Below are 21,178 nucleotides of genomic sequence, written 5' to 3' on the forward strand. Positions count from 1 at the left end.
GCTTTTTTTTTTCTATAGGTTCGAACTAATGTTTGTATTCCAGCCTGCCAAGGTAGCCCAGTCAATTTTGCTGTTCTGCAAAGGCCAAGGTTTGCTGACCTCGGTAGTACTGCCTGGCGTGGATCGCAACAGAGCTTTCTCAACCAGTTCGGGTGGATCCTGTGAAGGTGGAGCGGGTGGTCGGCGCTTGTCACGTGGAATGTCCATGGAGGATTACGATAAGCCTAACATCAGACGACTCAGCATCACCATCAACCATGAGCAACTACCCCCGATCAAGAAATAAACGGTGCATTGATTGGAACAGTAGTGTTAATTTCTACATTTATGACTAACATTATTTATCGAAAATGAGTAAGAATCGATGTGTACGAGATACACATATGCAAATTATATACCCTTATGCAGGTAACAGCCACAAACAAAAATCTGATATCAATTTTTTATAGATGTACGTATTTTGTCATACTGATGCAAGTAACAACAATGAAGTAAGTCATAACAAAAAGTCATATAACCCACAGACAACAACCTAGTTAAAAGTAATATTAGAGGGTAAACCAACTATTCTAAAGCTAAACAAGATAAAGTCAAATATACAACACTCTTCAAAATTAGAAAACATTTATGAGAACAACAACTGCTCATTGTTATCTCCCTTTTGAAATCAACAGTCTACCAGAGAAAGGAAATACAGTCAGAAACTGATCCCACGAAGCCCAAAAACAAACGAAAATGAAAACTTTAATTCATAAGGATTTATTTTTTGATTTTCAGAGCCTATATACATCTTCTTATACCTACTATTGATAAAAGTAATTTAAACGAATAAACGTAGAAAACTACCATCTAGACGAAACCAACATTAGCAGATAAAATGTAGTTCATTAGCAGCTATACACTCATTACAATGGTAACAAACCTATGAAAATTATATCTATATATAGAAGTTAAGCAACTTTTAAAAACAAAACCCAAAAGTCAACTAAATACAAATTTAACTCAGAAAAAGGCTACTCCAAGCTAAATAATGCTAAGCGCAAAAGATAAAAAGAAAACGTGCTGTAATGGCTTTCAATATTCAAAACTAAATTAAACAATCGTCTCGTGGACGCACGTACGCTATATATTGTAATGCACCATAGAAATGATAAAAAATTAACTAAATTTGGTCTGAATAAAATTTGAACCTTAGAGATAAAAATGCTATACACAAATTTGTTGCATTGTTAAGCTCGCCAACACGAGTGGAATAAATATAATTTTTTTTATTAGTTTGTATCAGTTTGCTGAAACTGTCGTAGAATAATTTCAAAGAGAATAATAAACTTATTTAAACCGTATTACCACAGTAACATGTCCGACTGCAACGTTCATATACTATCACAGACCAGAATTAGAACTCTTCGTTCGAATGGTCCGATGACGCAGTTTGGTCTGAAAATAAATAAAAAATAATCCCATTTTCGAGCCAGTTATTCAACTTCAAACCAACCCTCACAGTCCTTTTCCGCCTCGAGGTAATCCATTTCCAGGGCAGCCAGGTTTTCACGCGCTTCTCTGAAGAGCGCCTCCTCCATGCCCTCGTTAACGAACCAGTGTACGAACGCCCGTTTCGAGTACATCATATCAAACTTGTGGTTCAGCCTTGACCACGCTTCCACGATGGCCGTGTTCGAAGCCAACATGGAGATCCCCCGATGCACCGGCGCCAGATCACCATCCGCAAACATGACAGGACTTTTGTGGTTTATGCCAACCTACGTCGGAAAACACAAATTGCACAAATGAGAATGCCAATGCAGATTGTAGAAATTTTAGCACTTGTACCTTGAACCCGGTGGGGCACCAATCGACAAAGCGAAGCGTGCGCTTGTACTTGATACCGGCTATGGCAGCGTTGACGTCCTTCGGCACCACATCACCGCGGTACAGCAAGCAGCACGCCATGTACTTGCCTTTGTTCAAATCACATTTCACCATCTGGTTGTCAGCTTCGAACAGTTGAGCGGTGAGGTCCGACACGGCCATAGCTGCAATGATTAAATTAGTTCGATTTTAGTCTTTTAATGATTACACGTTTTCAGGTTGTTATCCTTCTAGGAATCTGCGAAGCAACATTGATCGAAGTGAATCTTCGGTACGTGGTAGAGAGTCCATCTTAGCACGTCCCGGGACAAAAAATCCCGGATTTAAAATATCCTGAATCCTGGGAAACGGCTGATTTTTTTTTAAATTGTAACGAAGTAAATATCTCATGGAGATTTAAACATTTGAAATTAATTTTACGGGCGACTAACGCAGCTTTTCAATATACGATACTAATATTACGAGTGATAATAATGATTGTAAACTTACTTGCATGGTTGCGCTTCTCAACCGGAACCACGGGAGCAAACGAAGCCAACGGAAAATGGATTCGTGGATACGGTACCAAGTTGGTCTGGAACTCATTCATGTCCACATTCAGTGCCCCGCCAAATCGAAGCGACGCCGTTATGCTGGACACCACTTGGCTGATCAACCGGTTCAAGTTGAGATATTCAGGACGTTCGACGTTCAATCTGCGGGATCAAAAAATGTTCAATTCTGATGTATGTCAAATTCAAGTGTAGCAACCTACTTTTTGTTACAGATATCGTAGATGGCTTGGTTATCCACCAGGAAGGTACAATCCGAGTGGTCCATTGAGGTGTGAGTGGTCAGAACGGAGTTGTACGGCTCTACCACGCTGGTGCAGATATGAGGCGACGGATAGATGGCAACTTCCAGTTTGCACTTTTTAGAAAAGTTATCGGCCAACTTTTGCGCCAACAACGATGCGAATCCCGACCCAGTGCCACCACCAAACGAGTGGAACATGAAGAAGCCCTGCAGGCTGTTAGCTTCCTCCGCTGTTCGCCGGATGACGTCCATGGTACTGTCGAGCAGTTGCTTACCGATGTGAAAGTGGCCCCGAGCAAAGTTGTTCGCCGCGTCCTCCTTTCCGCTGATCAGATTATCCGGGTGGAACAGATTCTTGAACGGGCCGGTTTTGACCTGATCTATCACGGTGGGTTCTGTGTCCACCAGTATTGCTCGTGGGACGTATCGGTCTGCTGCGGTCCTCTGGAAAAAGGTGCCAACGAAGCTGTTACCATCGTCCGCGCAGTTTGGTTCCAATTCGCTCAGCTGGCCATCCCGAGCGATTTGGTGTTCCAGACAGTATAGCTCCCACGTCGAATTTCCCAGCTGAATTCCAGCCTGCCCAATGTGGACGGAAATGGTCTCGCGGTTACTGAAGCTCTATGAATGTAGAATGAGAGTTAATAAAAGTGGTTATCCTAATGCTTGAAAAACTTCTTACCATTTTTTGAGTGTTTTATTTTTTTATGCTTTCTGAATAAACTTGAAATTTTGAGAAATTTCCAAGGCAAATTTGGTTTGTGTGTCCACTTCACTTGAAAATTTGGAAAAGAATGACAGAAAACTATAATTTGATTTTCAAGGCTCCTATGATTTTTTCCCAGTCAACGGACTTAAATATGACTTTTGGAACAATAGGGAATAATCTTTTCGAATAAAAATCCGCACACGTGTTTGAAATTTGTGCGTACCCATCTAAAAAAAATGGAGAGTTTCCGAAAGTATCGCCACATAGTTTTCTTGCACACCGCCAAAGACGACCCTAAGCATATGAACTTGAAGTTCTTGCAAGTCCTCCCCGAGCATGGTCCAAGAAACCCCAAAAAGATCCGTCTACACAACCTCCAAATAGTGACAAAAAAGCGGTGTTCTGGCGAGATCGACAACCTCCCCTCCTCCTCAAATTCGCCTAATCTGCCCATTGCGGAACGTCAAAATCGTCATCGGCGACGCTCAGATAGGCAGAGAGGAAATGTATAGACCGGTCATCGAACCGGATAGTTTGCATACCGTATCGAACGACAGCCTCCCGCGGATTGGTAGTCCGAAGCACTTTCTTCCACCGCAAGAATATTCACAAGGCCACATGAAGAACACATAACCAAGAAACGGAAAACCAAATCGACCACGTTCTAATCGACGACAATTTCTTCTCTGACATTATGAACGTCCGCACTTACCGCAGTGCGAATATTGAATCCGACCACTATCTCGTTGTGGTATGCATGCGTTAAAACTATCGATGGTGTTCAAAACGCGTCGAAATCGAACGCCGCGGCTTAACATTGGGTGGCTACAAGACGATGGACTAGCCTAAGACTTCGCACAGCAACTGGAAGTGGCACTCACAACGGAAGAGCAGCTAGGCGCAGCGTCTCTTAAAAATGGCACGGTGTCTCCGGATCAGAGAAACGACTGGTATGACGATGAATGTGAGCAGTTAGTTGAGGAGAAGAATGCAGAATGAACGAGATTGCTGCAACACAAGGTTCCACTCCTCCTATTCGACTATACACTTTGGCAGATAATTAATAATAATTCAACGCGAATCGTTAGTCTAGGCTCTCGGAATTTTGATCGACTCGAAAATGACCTTCAAGGATCATGTAGCATTTATCGATTCGAAGGCATCTTCACAACTAGCCTTCCTGTTTCGCTTTGCCGAAAAATTCCAGGATGTGTACTGTCTGAAATCACTGTTTTGTTGAACCGTTCGCCCAATATTGGAGTACTCGTCAGTCGCTGAGCTCCGTACATATTACCAAAACGAAGCTCGGCGCATCGAAGCTATCCAAAGGAAATTCATGCGCTTTGCAGTACGACATCTAAAGTGGAGAGATCCGCTCAACCTACCAAGCTACCTACAGTAGCCGTTGTCAGCTTATTAACCTCGACTCTCTTGATTCAAGGCGTAACGTGGGTAAGGCCTGTTGCCTGGGTAAGCCCACTCGCGACATGTTAGTTGTCGGGGTGAGCAAAGTGTTCACTGCACCACAGTCATTGGTTTTGTTCAAGACGCCACCACCGCTGCAGTTTCGACATAATCTGTTGTGGTGCTGTGTTCACCGTATTCCATATAACTTCATCCCGGCACATCCTCTCGACGAGGATATCCGGGGTTGTATCCATGCCACAAGCAGCATGGCATTGCGTTCTACGTCAAATCGCGGGCATGCGAACATCACATGCTCTGCCGACTCTACATAACCTACACATTCTGAGCACTCCGCAGAGTCTACCAAATGCGTAGGTGAGGTAGAGTCGCCAGAGCAGCCAAACCTGTATAGGATTTTTTTAAAGCAGCCACGTCCAGACAACACCTGTGTTTGATGGAAGTTTATCTGTCTATGCTTTCTACCAACCCAGTTTGACACATCCGGAAATAGTCTATGTCCAACGATCTTTGACTGCGGTGTCCCATGCTCTTTGCCATCTGAGCAGCGAAGCTGCTCTCTTGACACATCGCACTTGCACCAAGTCCCTTTCGTTGTAGCACTCCACATATTCCTCTAGGAGTATGTCTATCAACATCATCTTCGTTAGAACGCACACCGCCTCATATGATATGGTGCTATATGCGCTCGCGACTCGTAGGCACATCAGCCGGTGTACTCTGATAAGTTTCCTTACATTGTACTCGGCATTTAATGGTACGGCCCATGCTGGTGGCTGATAGACAATCATATACAGTGAACGTTCGCTAATTGGGGTTTTTCTAGTTGGGGTGCTTTTTAGTTGGGGGTTCGCTAATTGGGGCGAAACCCAATTAAAAAGCAGCTAAACGTCAGAATGTGATGTCAAAAACGCGTTGACGTTTTGTTTCCGTGTTCGGCGGGATCGATATTTTCTGGCGCGTAAAATTTTCCTTTATTCAATGCAAAAAATAAACAACATTGACGCTTGTCAAAACGCCCCAATTAGCGAACGGCATTCGTTAGTTGGGGTGTGGTCGTGCCCCAATTAGCGAACGATCACTGTACACGCAATCAACCTACGCACCTGACTATGCACCGCTGATCTGTTGGACATCATTCGTGATAGAGTAGAGTGGGGCAAGAGTGCGCGTGGGGTAAGAGTACGTTTTCGATTTTTTGAAGTAATAAAAAAAGATAAACTAGCAGCACTGCATCAGATTGACAGGTATTCTGGCCAACTATTATCATGTGTAATTGTAAACGATTTGAATAAACAACAAGGGAGATATGGAGTTAGATAACTTTTTGGTCATTTTGCTAAAAATAATTGGATTTCCGCAACTAGTATTTCATCACCATATCAAGACAAAATTTTCAAAACGACTTATCTGCTTTTGTAAACAAAGATTCAAACGACGATTTGACGAATCTGATAGCTCTCCCACGCAAACCAACACCACCAACAGGTAGCGGAATCCTTCACCTACCTATTGATGGTGTTGGTTGGCGTGGGAGAGCTATCAGATTCGTCAAATCGTCGTTTGAATCTTTGTTTACAAAAGCAGATAAGTCGTTTTGAAAATTTTGTCTTGATATATACGTTCATTCAGGTGAACATTATACCATTTCGATAACCTATTGTATAGAGTACTTCATGGTACAGAACACCAATCCGGTTGGTTTTCCAAGAAGTCAAAACCATTACTTGTATAATTTTTGGGACTGTGGGGTAAAAGTACGCAGGAACCGGTGGGGCAAGAGTACGCATATGAATCTTTAAGTTATGATGTCAAACCCGTATCTCCGGCCGAAATAAAACTTCTTCCAAAGCGTAAAGAACTCCCACCAAAAAAAAGGGACAGAATTTGAAATTATCACAAGTTTTTAGGATAAGTTGAAGTAATTCGGTGTTAGAAAGGACTTAGCGAACAAAGCACTGAAGCGAAATAATGAAATTGTATTAGGACTTGTTGTACACCTAAACATAGTACGAAAACACAATTTCATCTAAATGATAGTTTCATTTAATCTAAAGAAACGTTCATAAATTACGCAACGTTTAGCTGGGAGGGGTTGTAAGATGTGTGACGATCCATGTAATTTTTGAAGTATTCATACAAATAGTGTAAAATAGGGAGCCAACATTTACGCCAAATTTTACGTTACGTGATTGGTGGACTTCCTATAAGGAAAATGCCTTTGTATACGCCACGCGAAACCTGATATACATTTTTACCTCTGTAGTTTTTTGTATGTATAAAAAAACAATGGTTTTTCGTATGAAAGTGCACATTTTTAGGACCCCCTCCCCCTTTAAGAGTTACGTAATCTTTGAACATTCCCTAATATATGCTCATTAAACATCAGTTAAATGTTATTAACTCATTTGTGTTAATATATACTTAAAGCACCTGATTGGATAAATGCGTACTCTTACCCCACCCGATGCGCACTTTTACCCCACCGGTGGGGTAAGAGTGCGTTTTTCACTTGTTTTGCAATAAGGGTTCTACTAAAACGAATCTCAATAATTTCAATATTTTTTCCACTGGGTAACATAAAGGAAGAGTATATGAATCATCGGCACTGATTTGATATGCAGAAACTTGCTTCATAAGGGCCACATGATCGATTTAAAACTAAGTGCATACTCTTGCCCCACTCTACTCTACTGATTTTTTGAAGCCCGCTGGCATGCATAATCGACGTGGCTCGTGAAATTTAGCTTATCGTCGATCATCACGCCCAGATGCTTAAGAGACCTCACGGAGTTAACTGTGCTGGTCTCTACTCTTATTCTCGCTTACTGCAACCCATGGCGGTTATGCACCACCACGATTTCCGTCTTGTGATGTGCAAGGGACAGCCGCCTCGAGTTGAGCCATTCCTCTACTCTGCCAATCGCGTATGAAGCCTTCAGTTCGACTTCGCCGAGAGTGTCTCCTGTAATCTCTAGCATTACGTCATCCGCGAAGCCTTCGATTTTCACACCGGCCGGGAGACTTAAGTGTAATACTCCGTCGTACTTAATATTCCACAGAACCGGTCCGAGGATCGATCCTGACATTTCGACCGACTTTTGACCAGCATCCGTGTCGTATTCATTTTCATTTATTCAGACTAAGGCCGAAGTAGGCTGTGCGGTATATAAGAGTCTTATCCATTCGGCTCGGTTCATTGGCTACACGTCGCCAACCATGCAGTCTACGGAGTGTCCGCAAGTCATCTTCCACCTGATCGATCCACCTTGCCCGCTGCGCACCTCGCCTTCTTGTGCCCGTCCGATTGTTGTCGAGAACCATTTTCACCGGGTTGCTGTCCGACATTCTGGCTACGTGCCCGGCCCACCGCAGTCGTCCGATTTTCCCGGTGTGAATTATGGATGATTCCGTGTTGTGCATTTTATATGATCGGATCGATTCTTGCATTTTTCTCATTGTTTTCAACCGCGATGGCCGCTAATCAGGAACGTACTTTCATCATGGTCAAGCCGGATGGTGTCCAGCGGGGGCTCGTCGGCAAGATCATCAAACGCTTCGAGCAGAAGGGCTTCAAGCTGGTCGCCCTCAAATTCATGTGGGCCCAGCTCTGTTGGAGAAGCACTATGCCGATTTGTCGGCTCGGCCATTCTTCCTCGGTCTTGTTAACTACATTGAGAGGAATGTGGGATTATACATTCTCTCCCGAATACTTACGTTACAATAAATGCATATCAAGCAGTGTTGACTTGAAAGCCTAACTGGAAAGACGTAATAATATAGCCCAAGTAATCCGAACGCCTCGTAGTTGTAGAATCCCTGTCGTAGTAGTTCTCGGTCGTAACAGTCTGGCGACGAGGAATAAAACATTAGTGGATTGAAACTAGGACTATTCGCGGAATAGATAGTGTCGTTAGTGGCGGCGTGTTCTATGGCAACAGTGGCAGAAGAAGGTGATAATAAAGTGATTGTGGAAGCCATGGACAAAAGAACAAAAGGAAAATTCCCTGTGCATGTACCAGGTTTAAATGTTAATTCATATCTACAGACTGTGGAAATCTTTTTCGCGTTGAACAGAACTCCAGAGGATGAAAAGGCGTTGGAGTTCATCACTAGTGTGGGACAAGAGACTGTGAACCGTATTATTGGTAGCTTTAAACCGGACAAAATTGTTAATAAAACATTCGCGCAAATAGTTGACAAGTTCAAGATCCTACACGAGGAGAACAAAAACGTGTTTGCTGAACGACATCGATTGATTACAAGAAAACAAGAAGAAGTCTCTTGATGACTTTGCAATAGATTTGCAGAATATTGTGGAACATTGTAGTGTTGGTGCGGAGACTGAAGCTACTTTGGTACAATCTGTGTTCGTTGCCGGTATACGGAGTGATAAAACGCGAGAGTCTATGTTGCGAGATGCAGATCACAGTTTAAATCTGGCTAAACTCTTGGAGGAGGCGAAAACCATTGAAATAGCGGCACTGGAGGCGTGTAAAATGTCGAAGCTGAGTGTTGATGCAGTAAACTATATGGGGCCAATGAGTTCATCTAGGGGGAAGAGGTTCGTTAAGCAAGGTAGATTCGCTGAGAGCGCTGGCGGCGGCCAATCGCAAAAGGAGATTTCGAGTCATCGCGGAAATTATAAAGTCAGTTCGGACACCGTGTGCTACAACTGCTACAATAAAGGTCATCTTTCGTATCACTGCACATTGCCGAAAGCTAAAAAGCCTCGTTTTGGGTACCAACAGCCAAAGGGAAATACAGGTAGGAAGAGAGCTTTTGAGGAGCGGATAAATCAGTTATCGGCCGCGATGGAAGACCTGAAAATGAGTCTGGAAGATGATACGGATTCTGGCGAAGATCGTTCGGCTGATGAGCTGATACCTGAAGGTCAGGATAATTGGATGAACAATGTATTACTTGGTAAGTCAAATAATTCCAAACCGGTTTTTGTGGAACTGAGCGTAGATGGAAGAAACTTGTTGATGGAGTGTGACACCGGTGCATGCGCGAGCATTTGCTCGTTTGATACATATAAAGAAAGATTTAATAGTTGTAAACTACTACCAGATCAACGAAGCTTTTTTGTTATCTCTGGTGAAACTGTAAACGTGTTGGGTAAAATTAGAGTGCGAGTGAAAGTATGTGAGAAAATCTGGGCTCTATATCTCTTGGTAATAAAGTCTCCGAAAAAATGTATCTCTTTATTAGGCAGAGATTGGTTGAGCGTAATCTGGCCACACTGGAGAGATGTTTTTACTATAAATTCTCTGCGCGAAATTTCTAGAGATAACTGGGTGAAGAGTACCGTAAAAAAAATAAAAACTGAATTTGAATCTGTGTTTGATGATGATCTTACCGAACCGATAAAAAACGTTGTAGTGGATATTAGAATCGATGATCTTGCTAAGCCATTTGTTCATAAACCATACACTGTTGCTTTTAAACACAGAGAGGTCGTAGCTACTCATTTAGATGAATTAGAGGCAAAAGGAATTCTTGAGAAAGTAGAGTACGCAGAATGGGCTTCTCCGATAGTAGTCGTAGTAAAATCTAATAAAAAGGACATAAGAATTTGCATGGATGGTTCGAAAACAGTAAACCCTCACATTATCACACATCACTACCCTCTTCCGATTATAGATGAGCTGATAACGAATAAGAGCGGAGCTTTTATCGATTTGAGAGGAGCTTATCAGCAACTTGTTGTATCGGAAGCTTCGAAGAAGTTGATGGTAATGAACACTCATAAAGGTTTGTATGCGTATCGTAGATTACCATTCGGAGTTAAACCAGCAGCAACAATTTTCCAATCGGTTATGGACAAAGTTTTACAGGGAATCTCTAATGTTCAGACTTACATCGATGATATATTAATTTGGGCTGAAACGGACGAGGAGCTTTTGAACACAATAAATGTCGTCTTGAGGAGGCTGAAAGAATACAACGTAAAAGTTAATGCCGAGAAATGTGAATGGTTTGTTTCCCAAGTGAAATATTTGGGTCACATTCTCTCGGAGGCAGGAGTTTTGCCGAATCCGGAGAAGGTGAAAGCGATTACGGCCGTGCCAGAGCCGAAAAGCAAAACACAACTGAAAGCATTTCTCGGCATGATAACGTTTTATACGAAATTTGTTCCCAAATTAAGCTTAGTTCTTTCTCCACTGTACAATTTGTTATCAAAGAATACCAAATGGCTCTGGGATGCGAATTGCAGAAAAGCTTTTGAAAGAAGCAAAAATGCCATTTGTTGTGCTAAAATCCTCACGCATTTCGATCCTTTAAAGCCTATCACTGTGACATGCGATGCAAGTGATGATGGCATCTCGGGTATATTGAGCCACACAGTGAACAATAGGGAAAACCCCGTATTTTTTGTATCACGTCGATTATCAAATGCTGAAAAAAAGTACCCAATACTTCATAGAGAGGCGTTGGCGTTTGTATTTGCAATGGAAATTTTTTATAAATACGTACTAGGACAAAAAGTAACTATAATTACGGATCACAAACCTTTATTAGGTATATTTAACAATAAAAGGGAGGACCATCCGTGATTGCTAATAGACTACAAAGATATTTTCTACGACTCTCTATTTTCGATTTTAGAATTTTTCACATGGCAGGTAAAGAAAATTATGCAGCAGATTGCTTATCAAGATTACCTTTAGATCAAGATATGAATACTGCCGACCTAGAAGAAAGTCAGCGGAGTTCATTTAGTCAATTAAATTATCTGGTTGATGATCACAAAGTTAACCTTAATCCCAAGATAATCGAAGAAAACTCCATTAGAGATCCAGTTTTATCTAAAATTTTAACTTTCGTGAAAAATGGATGGCCAAGCCATGTAAAAGACAAACTTATAAAACATTTTTATGCAAAAAGACATGAACTTGATATTGAATCAGGATGTCTTATATTTGGAGAACGGATTGTCATTCCCAATACTCTTAAGTTACCGTCTTTTGAATAACTTCATGCTAATCATCGCGGAGTTCACAAAATGAAACAAATTGTGCGAAAGTATTTATACTGGAACGGGTGTGGTACGGACATAGAAAACTATGTACGGTCATGCAATCAGTGTCAAATATTAGGGACTGATAGAACACCGAGAGTACATGGAAATTGGCCTAAAACATCTCAACCATTTGAACGAATACACATTGATTTTTTCCATAAGTACAATCGTACTTTCCTTATACTTGTCTATGCATATTCAAGATGGATCGAAATTCGCCGAATGACTAAAACTAACGCAGAAAACGTCGCGCATGAACTGGATAACATTTTCACTATATTTGGATTTGCAACATCATCCGGTCCGGTCGTTCCCATGGTCTGGGAAGGACTTGGCGTTGTTAAAACTGGCCGGCAGATTTTGGGTGCCATCAACCCAGCCGATTCTGCCCCTGGAACCATCCGCGGAGACCGGTGCGTCCAGATCGGACGAAACATTATCCACGGCTCGGATGCCGTCGAGTCTGCCAACAAGGAAATTGCCCTGGGGTTCACCGAAAAGGAGCTCGTCTCCTGGAGCCCGGCGTCTAATTCCACTACATTATAACTCATTAATATCTACTGAATTGAAGCATTTTTAAGTGATAAGAAAGTGAGCTGAATCAGGTTGAAACAATAAAAGTGGCAAAATGCAGGAACGTTAAAAAAAACGGCTGTTCGGCCACATTGAGAGTTGACGTAAAGTCAATGTCAACTTCTCTCCCCGAACAGCCAAGATAGCTGTGTGGTGTCGGCAGTCAGTTATCTGGCTAAGAATAACGCTACGTATTGCCTGCTCCGGTGGTAGAAGTCCACCATACAGGTGACCTCAAATTCTTGGTGTGAAGCGGCTTTCTGCTTACCGTGCCTACGAATGAATGGTTAGGGGGGTCTAAAAAGAACCTAACCGCTAACGGAGCCAGTGAAGCACCAGGGCACCCTTCACAGTATCTAGCCATTACTGCGCTAACCAGAGCTATGGCGTAGTTGACTTTTTGCTTCTCCGAAATAATCGGCTACTCTTATTCAATCTCAACTTGAGGTTAAGTAAGGGTGGGATTATGAGCATGATTTTATTTAGTTTTTCAACAAATTGTCACCTATATGGATTCGCTTTATGCGTTATACACATTGTACTCTGTGTTTCGTCTTTGACTTTCTTGATAAGATACCAATTTGGTTTCATCGTTGCTGTTCATATTAATGCTGAAGTTGTGGAGTGCATTATCTTAATTTGCAATGGCTTCAGTTAAGATAGCTCAAATCAATCTTCAGCATAAAAGAATAGCAACGATTAATCTTTCTAGACTTATGCAAAATGGCAACCCTATTTTCGCAAGGGTAGCTTCTACCTAGGTAACCTAGTGAACCCGGTTTTTGCTGCTTTCAGTAAAGAAATGGCAAACTCTCGATCAATGCCGCGTGCATGTGTGCTTGTTAACAATGCTATTGTTGCTACACTTATCTCTGAACTAGCAACCAGAGATGTATGTGCTGTCACAATTGATGCAACTGGCGAAACCCCCGTCTGGAAATATGTCTATTGTTCGGTTCATTTACCACATGATGAACCATCCCCTACGGATGCTTTCAAACAAGTTGTCACATATTGCACTTCAAAAGGCCTTCCACTAATTGTCGGCAGTGATGCTAATGCTCATCACATCATATGGGGTAGCTCGGATATCAATCTACGAGGCTCCAGCTTGATGAAATACTTAAGTAGTACCGTACTTAGTTTACTTAACATAGGCAATCGCCCAACCTTTATGGTATCTAATAGAGCAGAAGTGTTAGACATAACCCTTTGCTCCAATAGAATCAGTCACGAGTTGACGAATTAGCATGTGTCGGATGAGGAATCGATATCTGACCATCGCTACATCTACTTTGATCATTTGAATGTTACTTCGCAGACCTTGCGTTTTAAAAATCCTCGTTCAACAAACTGGGATCTTTACACAGAATTGCTCTCTACCAAATTTCATGGATATCTACCTTCTATAGAAACTCCTACCGACTTGGATGATGCAGTTGATACTACAACGATGCACATCGTGGAAGCTTTCGAAGAAGCTTGCCCTTTACGTTCTGTAAAAACCTCAAGAGGAACCCCTTGGTGGAATTCCGATTTGGCTAAGCTAAGGAATCAGTGCAGAAGGAGTTAGAACAGACGCCATTCAGCAGGAACGGATTCTTTCAAGTTGGCTCGCAAAGCTTACAAGAAGGCTCTACGATCTGCTGAACGACCCGGCTGGAAAAAACTTTGTGCAAATGTTTCCAATTTGATCGACTGGCTTCGATTGAATAAAATTCTTGCGAGATCCAAGGCTTTCCAGGTTGGCGAAATTCGCAAGCCAAATGGCGACTACACTTCTTCTGATGAAGAATCGTTAGAGCACTTATTCGATACGCACTTCCTTGGATGTGTCGATATAACATCTTCGGATGATCCTGATGTCTTTCATGTAGCTATGGGTCTTGGGCTCAAACACGTAGAATCATAACTACTGAATCGATTCAATGGGCACAACAGTTTTGCTCCCTACAAATCTCCAGGGGAGGATGGGATTTATCCCGTTCTACTTCAGAGAGGTTTTGAGCATATCAAACAAGTTATGAAAAAGCTTTTAGTATGCAGTTTTGCTACTGGGTATATTCCCTTATCCTGGCGGGATGTCACTGTAAAGTTTATCCCAAAAGGAGGACGTGCTTCGTATGAAGAAGCAAAGAGTTTTAGACCCATCAGTCTGACCTCATTTCTTCTGAAATGCTTAGAACGTATTATCGATCATCACATTCGTGATGACTGTTTGGCAAACATGCCTCTTCATGTTAATCAACGGTTTAGCGGGTCGGGGATGTAGGATGTAGTCCTGCCTCTCTCGGTGATCCCTAACCCCGCACTTCCTGGTCAACCCAGGATGTCTGTTGAGCAGATTCCCTCTTCATTGCTTAGGAAAAAAAAACCGTTTCCATTGCCGTCAAGCCCATAGTCCCTTCGGTACAACCAGAAAGTAATCAGTAAAGGTAATTGCCTATTTCCGGGGATTAAACCACCCGACTTGGACGTTAATTTACAATGTTATGAAAACTCATATGTGAATATGTACGTTATGTGGAAGATATTGATTTGGAAAATGTATTGGAGGTAACCACTTTCCCTTCGATGGGACTCGAACCCATGATCCTACAGAAAGTAATGTTTCAAAGAGGGGCCAGTGCACAACGCACCCTCGAGGTTAGCTGCGTGTCCTTGCAGCATCGAACTTCGTGACTCGCTTTTTTAGAAGAACACCATGGTATCGTGCCAGCGCATTATCGGCTTTCCAGGTGGCCTTACCACGCCCTATGTCCTCGGCGGAAGGTGGGAAGGGTCGACTTCGCGCCTGCTTCTCTCTGCACGACTGGTATCAAGAATGATGATGCCGCGTGCACCCCAAATTGACCTTTCTGCGATAGGGCCTATTCGCCAGCACACAGGGGGACTTGCCGACGCGGTGCCTACGCCTGCCCCAGCCTTAACGAGAACCCCTTTCCAACCTTGGGCTCGGAACCCGCCCGGTTGACCGACGCCGCGAAAGCGACGATACCATGTTGTTCTTCGCGCGGCCACTTGTTCGATAAAAGGATCGAGTTCGACCACAGAGCATGACCACCGGTATGACCCATGAAGCCGACTCCGATCCCTTGGACCACCTCTTATTTGCGCCTGAACTAGCCATCCTTGAGTCACGCGCCACCTTCTGTGTAGCTCCGAGACGATTTGGGCGATAGCTGATAAAACGGCGTTCCAGCTAACTTCATCTATACACATCCTCCGAACTAGGTTGTCCGGGGTAGTGTCCAGACTACATGTGGCATGTGGTCACGCATTGCGCGAAAACGTGAGCACACGAACAACACGTGTTCCGCCGCTTCCTCTAAACCTGCGCACACCAAACACTCGGGCGACGCCGAGCAAGCCAGCTGCGTTACCTGCACTGTGATTTTGCCGCACGCTTAAACGCCGGGCACATCGAACCCCCATGGGGTGCTTGCTGTTCACAGCTTTGCTGGAACAAATCAAACAATTGGGAGGGTTCGTGTAGCATTGTGCCTTATGTCCCTCCAATCCGCAGCGTCGGCAGAGATTGCTTCTGTCAGGGCCTTTGCAGTCCCATTGCTTGTGCCCCGGTTCCAGGCACTTGAAGCGAACTTCGGGTTGCTCGTATATGCCCACAGGGCATACCGACCATTCCACCTTGACGCTCCCTAACTTGACTACCTTGGAGGCGTCCGCTGCAGATAGCCGAACCAATGCTACCTGCGTCCCTGCCGGACCTTTCCGTAGCCGAACGGCTGCGGTGGGCGTCTCCACTTCACACTGTCGCCGCAGTGCCGTGACGAGCTTTTCGACTTCGGTGATCTCGTCCAGGTCTTTAACCCTTAGATTCACCTCCGTCGTGAGTGCCCTCATCTTGACCGTCTCGCCTAGGACCTCCTCCACCAACTTCTTGTAGGCGGCGCCCTTTTGCGAGACGCCCCGCTTCAGCTCGAGGATCATCTCGCCCATCCGGGTACGTCTTATTCGACGTACGTCGGCGCCGAGTTCACCGAGCTTGACGTCACTCCTCATCGCCTTCAAGACGTCCGAGTACTTAGCCTCGTCCGCCGTGATAACTAGGGCATCGCCCCTGGAGCGATTGGCGCCTACCCTAGACTTCTTGCTACCCGCATTCGCCTGGGCCTTCTTTTCGGCCCTTGACGTCTTCGGTTTCCTCTTGTTCTTTACCAGGGTCCATGAGGCGTCATCCCCCTCTATGTCCCTGGTCTGGTGCGGGTGAGAGCTCTCAGCCTGCCGTAACCCCTTACCACCGTCTTTCCTGGGTGGACGGACCTTTCCAGGTCCATTCTCCCCCGGTTTTGGAGGTACCTGGCCGGGGTTCAGCTTCCCAGCCCCACTACCCTTGTTCGGGGTAGTAACCCTCCGCGTTTTGGAGCGGCCCCCAGAGAGCTCATCCCCTGGGGACTGTCTCCACCGTTTTTGTGTCTGCTCCGTTGGAGCAGTCACCCCCGAAGTACCCGCAAATATTTGAGCCTCAGTCTGGGTAGACTTTGGTACCACCGTCTTCGCTGGCACGCCTTCGGTCGATTCGACCTTGCCCGAGTCCGCGAATCCTTGGGCCTCAGTCTGGGTAGACCTCGACTCCACGGATTTCACGGGTTTACACTTGGCCGTCCCGACCGCCCTCTCCAGCTTGGCGTCTAGCATCGACTTTCGAAGTTTCTGCAAACTCCTATTGAGGTCCTTACTGATATTATGCTTCGATGACGCAAAGTCGATGATGGCGTCCAGCTGTTCCGTCGCCACCTCGAAGGCCGAAAGCCCATCGCGTTTGCGGTTCATCGCCTCCACAAGCCATGGGCCGTCAATAACCCCTACCGGCGTTTTTTTAGCCGAGAGGAAGGTTAAGTGACCCACGCAGGCGCTGCGCACTGAGCTGCCGACTATTGCCTCTGGCCTCCTAGGCGGAGACCTGAACAACCCACCTCTTGCGAAGGGGTTGTAGCCTACACTACTACCACTAATTGAAGAATTGACTTGGTTTTCCATTTTGGTCCCACGAGTTGCTCGGGAAAAGAGGTCCACCACGCCAGAGCCCAGCATGACGCGGTAAGGGACAATTACTGTGGAGGGTGCCTAGGTACCCCACAGGCTCCGTTAAAGGCCTAGCTTATTATTTCACCCCCCCTGGCCATGCATCCCCTCGGCACGGGTCGCTTGACGCCTTGGGATTAGGGGTTAGGGATGATGGTCCCGGTCCAACTCGCAGTGGCCATGGGGAGGGGTCTCGTCAAGCCCTTGGACAAAGTCCCTGCTGCCCCCAGAAGGCTAAGAAACCTCGCAGTTAATAACTGTGCAAGTGCTAAATGAACACTTAGCTGCGAGGCGGCAATGTCCCAGTGGGGGATGCAATGCCAATGAAGAAGAAGAAGATTAAGATTTGCGGCACATTATAAATATAACACAAATATTAAATCGGCCAGGCCCACCATGCAGGCTTGAAATTGGGAGATAATTCAAAACGAAAAAGAATAAAATAAAATAAGGGGCTGTCCATAAACCACGTAGACTCTTGAGAGGGGGGGAGGGGTTTCGAAAAAGTCTACGTAAGTCTACGAAGGGGGACGGGGGGGGTATACCAAAAGTCTACGTAGACTTTTTATTGATAACAATTTGTGCTGCAGCTTTGTGAGAAGTTCACTTGTTTGATTTTTAAGTTTTTTTTTTGCTGAACTACGGCTTGAAACTACCATGGATTTCACACGGAAATTCTTCTATGTTGATAAGGAAAATTCTCTGAAGTGTTCTATGAAAACCTAAGATTTTTTTAAAATTTCCTCTCCGATTTTATTGCAGATTCTACTAGAACCTCTTTTGATTTTCGGCAGGAACTTCTATGCAAACGACAAGTGATTCTTAAGAATTTTAACGGGAAATTATGTCGTATTTCAACGGAAAATTCTTTGGAATTTACAAAGGAAGCATTTTAGAATATCAAATAAAAAGTCATTTGAATTTCCAAAAGACATTTTTTAATACTTGTTAGGGGAATTCTCCGAAAATTCCCTTAAAATTTCCATTGGAGATTTTCTAGAAATTCCCGGGATCCCGGGAAATAAATTTGAGCACTTTGATCGACAGAAATGTATTCAAAATTATTATCAAAAATAAAATAAATTTTAGAGCTTAGGTTATTTCGCCTTATGTTGGAACTATTTTCAAGTAGATTTTACTGCTGCGTGCTCAATGTTGAAATACCTACATTACAAAAGTAAGAAATTTGCCAATTTATTTTTCAAAAGGGGTTAGACAAAAAGGTTGATTCATGTTTACCCAAGACGATGCATATATGATCTTCATTAAAGATACATTTTGAGGACTGTAAGACTCTCTGGTCAATTTGTAGCAGGTTCCGGGTGTTCTGCGAAAGTAACTTTTTTCAGGGTATATGGCATACGGTACTTCTCCGTTGGCCAGGGGCCAATCTGAGGTTTTGCAATGGGACAGTATACTAGAAGAGTTTCCGCGACGGTGGTTCCGGTTTCATCAAAATCGGATCATTCTACGCAAAGTTGAATGAATGAAAAAATTATTCAAGTATGCCGTATACTTTATATCCATGTTGAAGCATACAATGTAAGTATTCCTATCTTTTGATAGATTCTTTTAGAAGTTTGAGAAGTCAACAACCAATCTATTTTAGCCACCTCGAAATTTTGTCCAATTTAGCTAAAAAAAGTTATGAAAAGCGTATCTCATCATGCGAAAACGATTATGAGTAGACGCATAGAATCGCAAATTTTTTTTTATATCATGAATACGTCTAATAAAAATGAGAGCTTAGAAATAAAAAAAACGAAGAATTAACCATATGACTAAAGAAAAATACGAAACACAGACCTGAACGACTTTCACAGCATATAATTGCTGAGAACGAAAATAAGGGCTCCATTTCACATGGATATGGCCTCATATAAACATAGAATTGTTGACGATTCTGAATAAGTTTACCAAAAACATTATCTCCTTTGCACCAGAGAATTTGGAGATTTCATCTTTATTTTGCAGATTCTAGCTCTTGTTCCAGCATAAAGTATGCGGTGCCCTGATGTGATCTTCTCTTAGGCCCATTGTTGCCTTCTGAAATATAGCGTTTTCCTAATCGATATAGTAGTCAAAGATCTGTGATATTGGAAACATGTCGCTCTGCACCACCACCTAAAAGCTTCAAGATTGCATCGCACATTCATGCAACTCTTCTTATGCATGACTTCATTTATTATCAATAAGTGGGGAAATGAAAAGGATTTTGATTTGTTTATTGGAAGAAGACATTTCGTCCATCAATTTTTAAGACGAAATTTTATTAAGAGAACGAAGAGCAAATATTAGTAAAAATATAATAGATCAGTTCTTTAGACTAATATTTGTATCAAATTTAAAACCCGCAAAAACATTTCCTGGGAAATTCGAGAAACTTATGTTCATATCCCGGGAAATCCTTCCCGAGAATGGAAGCCCTATTTTCTAGGAAGTCCCTGGGAAACTTTTCTTAATTTCGGTAACTCTTCGGAATTTTCGCGAGGAATTCTTTAGACAGATAAGCAAAACTTTTCGGAATGTCCATAGGAAATTATTGGAAAACTAACGGCAAATTAATCAAAAGTTCTATGGCAAATTCTTTGGAATTATTTATGGAAAATCTTCGGAATTGCTATAGAAAATGTTAAAAATTTCCGCGAGAGATTATTTTATTTTTCCACCAAAAACTCTATGAGTTTCCACAAATAAAATATGTATTTGCAATTTTTGTAAGAAAGCCTTTATCAATTTTACGAAAATTTATTCGAAATTTTTATGAGAAATTCACGAAAATTTCAACAGAAAACTCTTCATAATTTCCATCGAAAATTATTCGGAAAATTCTTTGAAATGTGGAAATTGTTCCAAATTTGAAACAGAAATTTAAAAATATCGTAGGAAGCCATTCTAAAATTCCACGGGAAATATTTCGAAATGTTCGTTTAAACTTAAAATTACCTGGGGAAATAAAATGAAATTTTCACTGAAAATTACTAATAATGGGAAAACTTTTGGATTCTAGAAGGAAATTTTTGGGACTCAACTCGAAATTTTTCGAAGTACTGAAAATTGTTCGGTTCTCTACAAATTTGAACCGTTCAGATGCGTTACAGATTTGAGGGAATGGCGTGCCTATGCAAAAATGTCGGTGGCGGTGGCGCACACCTCTGTGAAGAATCGAGTTCAACAGAAATAAAATTGGCTTTGAGATTTGAGCTATTCGGGAGCTATGGACAAAGGATTAAATTTTATTACGTTTTAAATTGATTTTTGTTTTGTTAGATTTTGTTCAGTTTAATTTTGTTTTGGAAATTCGAATTTTTTGGTAATATTTACATACTGAAATTGGTTTGAATAGCTGAATTGATTAAAACGTTGATCTCCATATTTTTTAAACCGCATATGATATTTTGTGAAATTTAGAAAAGTCTACGTAGACTTCAAAGGAGGGGGGGAGGGGTTTCGGAAAAGTCTACGAAAGTCTACTAGGGGGGACGGGGGGGTTTGAAAATGTGAAATTTCGGTCTACGTGGTTTGTGGACAGCCCCTAAAGGAATAAACGAAAAAAGGGGACAGCCGTACCAACGTAAGTGAAAATGTGACGCACGTTGGGAGTGACATTGCTAAGAAGATTAGTGTCACTCCTTGCTGATCCAGCTTCAGGGATGGGACTTGTAGTACGCGTGGTCAAATTGACGGCTGGGACCAATGTGATCCATCTCGCGCCAAAATCGCTATTATTTACA

The 21,178-nt window shown here is 42.9% G+C and overlaps 2 protein-coding genes and 1 pseudogene across 7 annotated transcripts in view; 2 read left to right on the forward strand and 1 right to left on the reverse strand.

Annotated features, from left to right (window-relative positions):
- Nucleotides 1-1,355, forward strand: part of LOC134228060 (uncharacterized protein ZK1073.1) — a 158,519-nt gene extending 157,164 nt beyond the window's left edge. For all 6 annotated transcript variants that reach the window (XM_062709827.1, XM_062709829.1, XM_062709828.1 and 3 more), the window contains one exon: nucleotides 44-1,355. In XM_062709827.1, coding sequence (XP_062565811.1) covers nucleotides 44-286 — 243 coding nt within the window. In that variant the 3' untranslated portion in view covers nucleotides 287-1,355. The remainder of the gene's footprint in view (nucleotides 1-43) is intronic.
- Nucleotides 744-3,498, reverse strand: LOC134228059 (tubulin alpha-3 chain-like). The gene is made up of 6 exons (XM_062709826.1): nucleotides 3,347-3,498; nucleotides 2,624-3,285; nucleotides 2,359-2,564; nucleotides 1,831-2,033; nucleotides 1,496-1,760; nucleotides 744-1,437 (listed from the first exon to the last, which is right to left on the reverse strand). The coding sequence occupies exons 1-6, from the start codon at nucleotides 3,347-3,349 to the stop codon at nucleotides 1,397-1,399; spliced, it is 1,380 nt and encodes a 459-aa protein (XP_062565810.1). The 5' UTR covers nucleotides 3,350-3,498; the 3' UTR covers nucleotides 744-1,396.
- Nucleotides 3,499-8,214: 4,716 nt separating this feature from the next.
- On the forward strand, nucleotides 8,215-12,371 carry LOC134222020 (nucleoside diphosphate kinase-like; annotated as a pseudogene).
- The last annotated feature ends 8,807 nt before the right edge of the window (nucleotides 12,372-21,178 follow it).

Source organism: Armigeres subalbatus, chromosome 3 (assembly GCF_024139115.2).
Source record: "Armigeres subalbatus isolate Guangzhou_Male chromosome 3, GZ_Asu_2, whole genome shotgun sequence".
NCBI classification, from domain to species: domain Eukaryota; kingdom Metazoa; phylum Arthropoda; class Insecta; order Diptera; family Culicidae; genus Armigeres; species Armigeres subalbatus.

What these genes read in the sequence shown, in the direction of transcription:
- LOC134228059 (XM_062709826.1), bottom strand. An exon ending in GGTGCCCCACCGGGTTCAAG is followed by an intron (nt 1,761 to 1,830) that starts GTACAAGTGCTA and finishes TTTCCGACGTAG; the next exon opens with GTTGGCATAAACCACAAAAG. An exon ending in GGCGGAAAAGGACTGTGAGG is followed by an intron (nt 1,438 to 1,495) that starts GTTGGTTTGAAG and finishes ATTTATTTTCAG; the next exon opens with ACCAAACTGCGTCATCGGAC.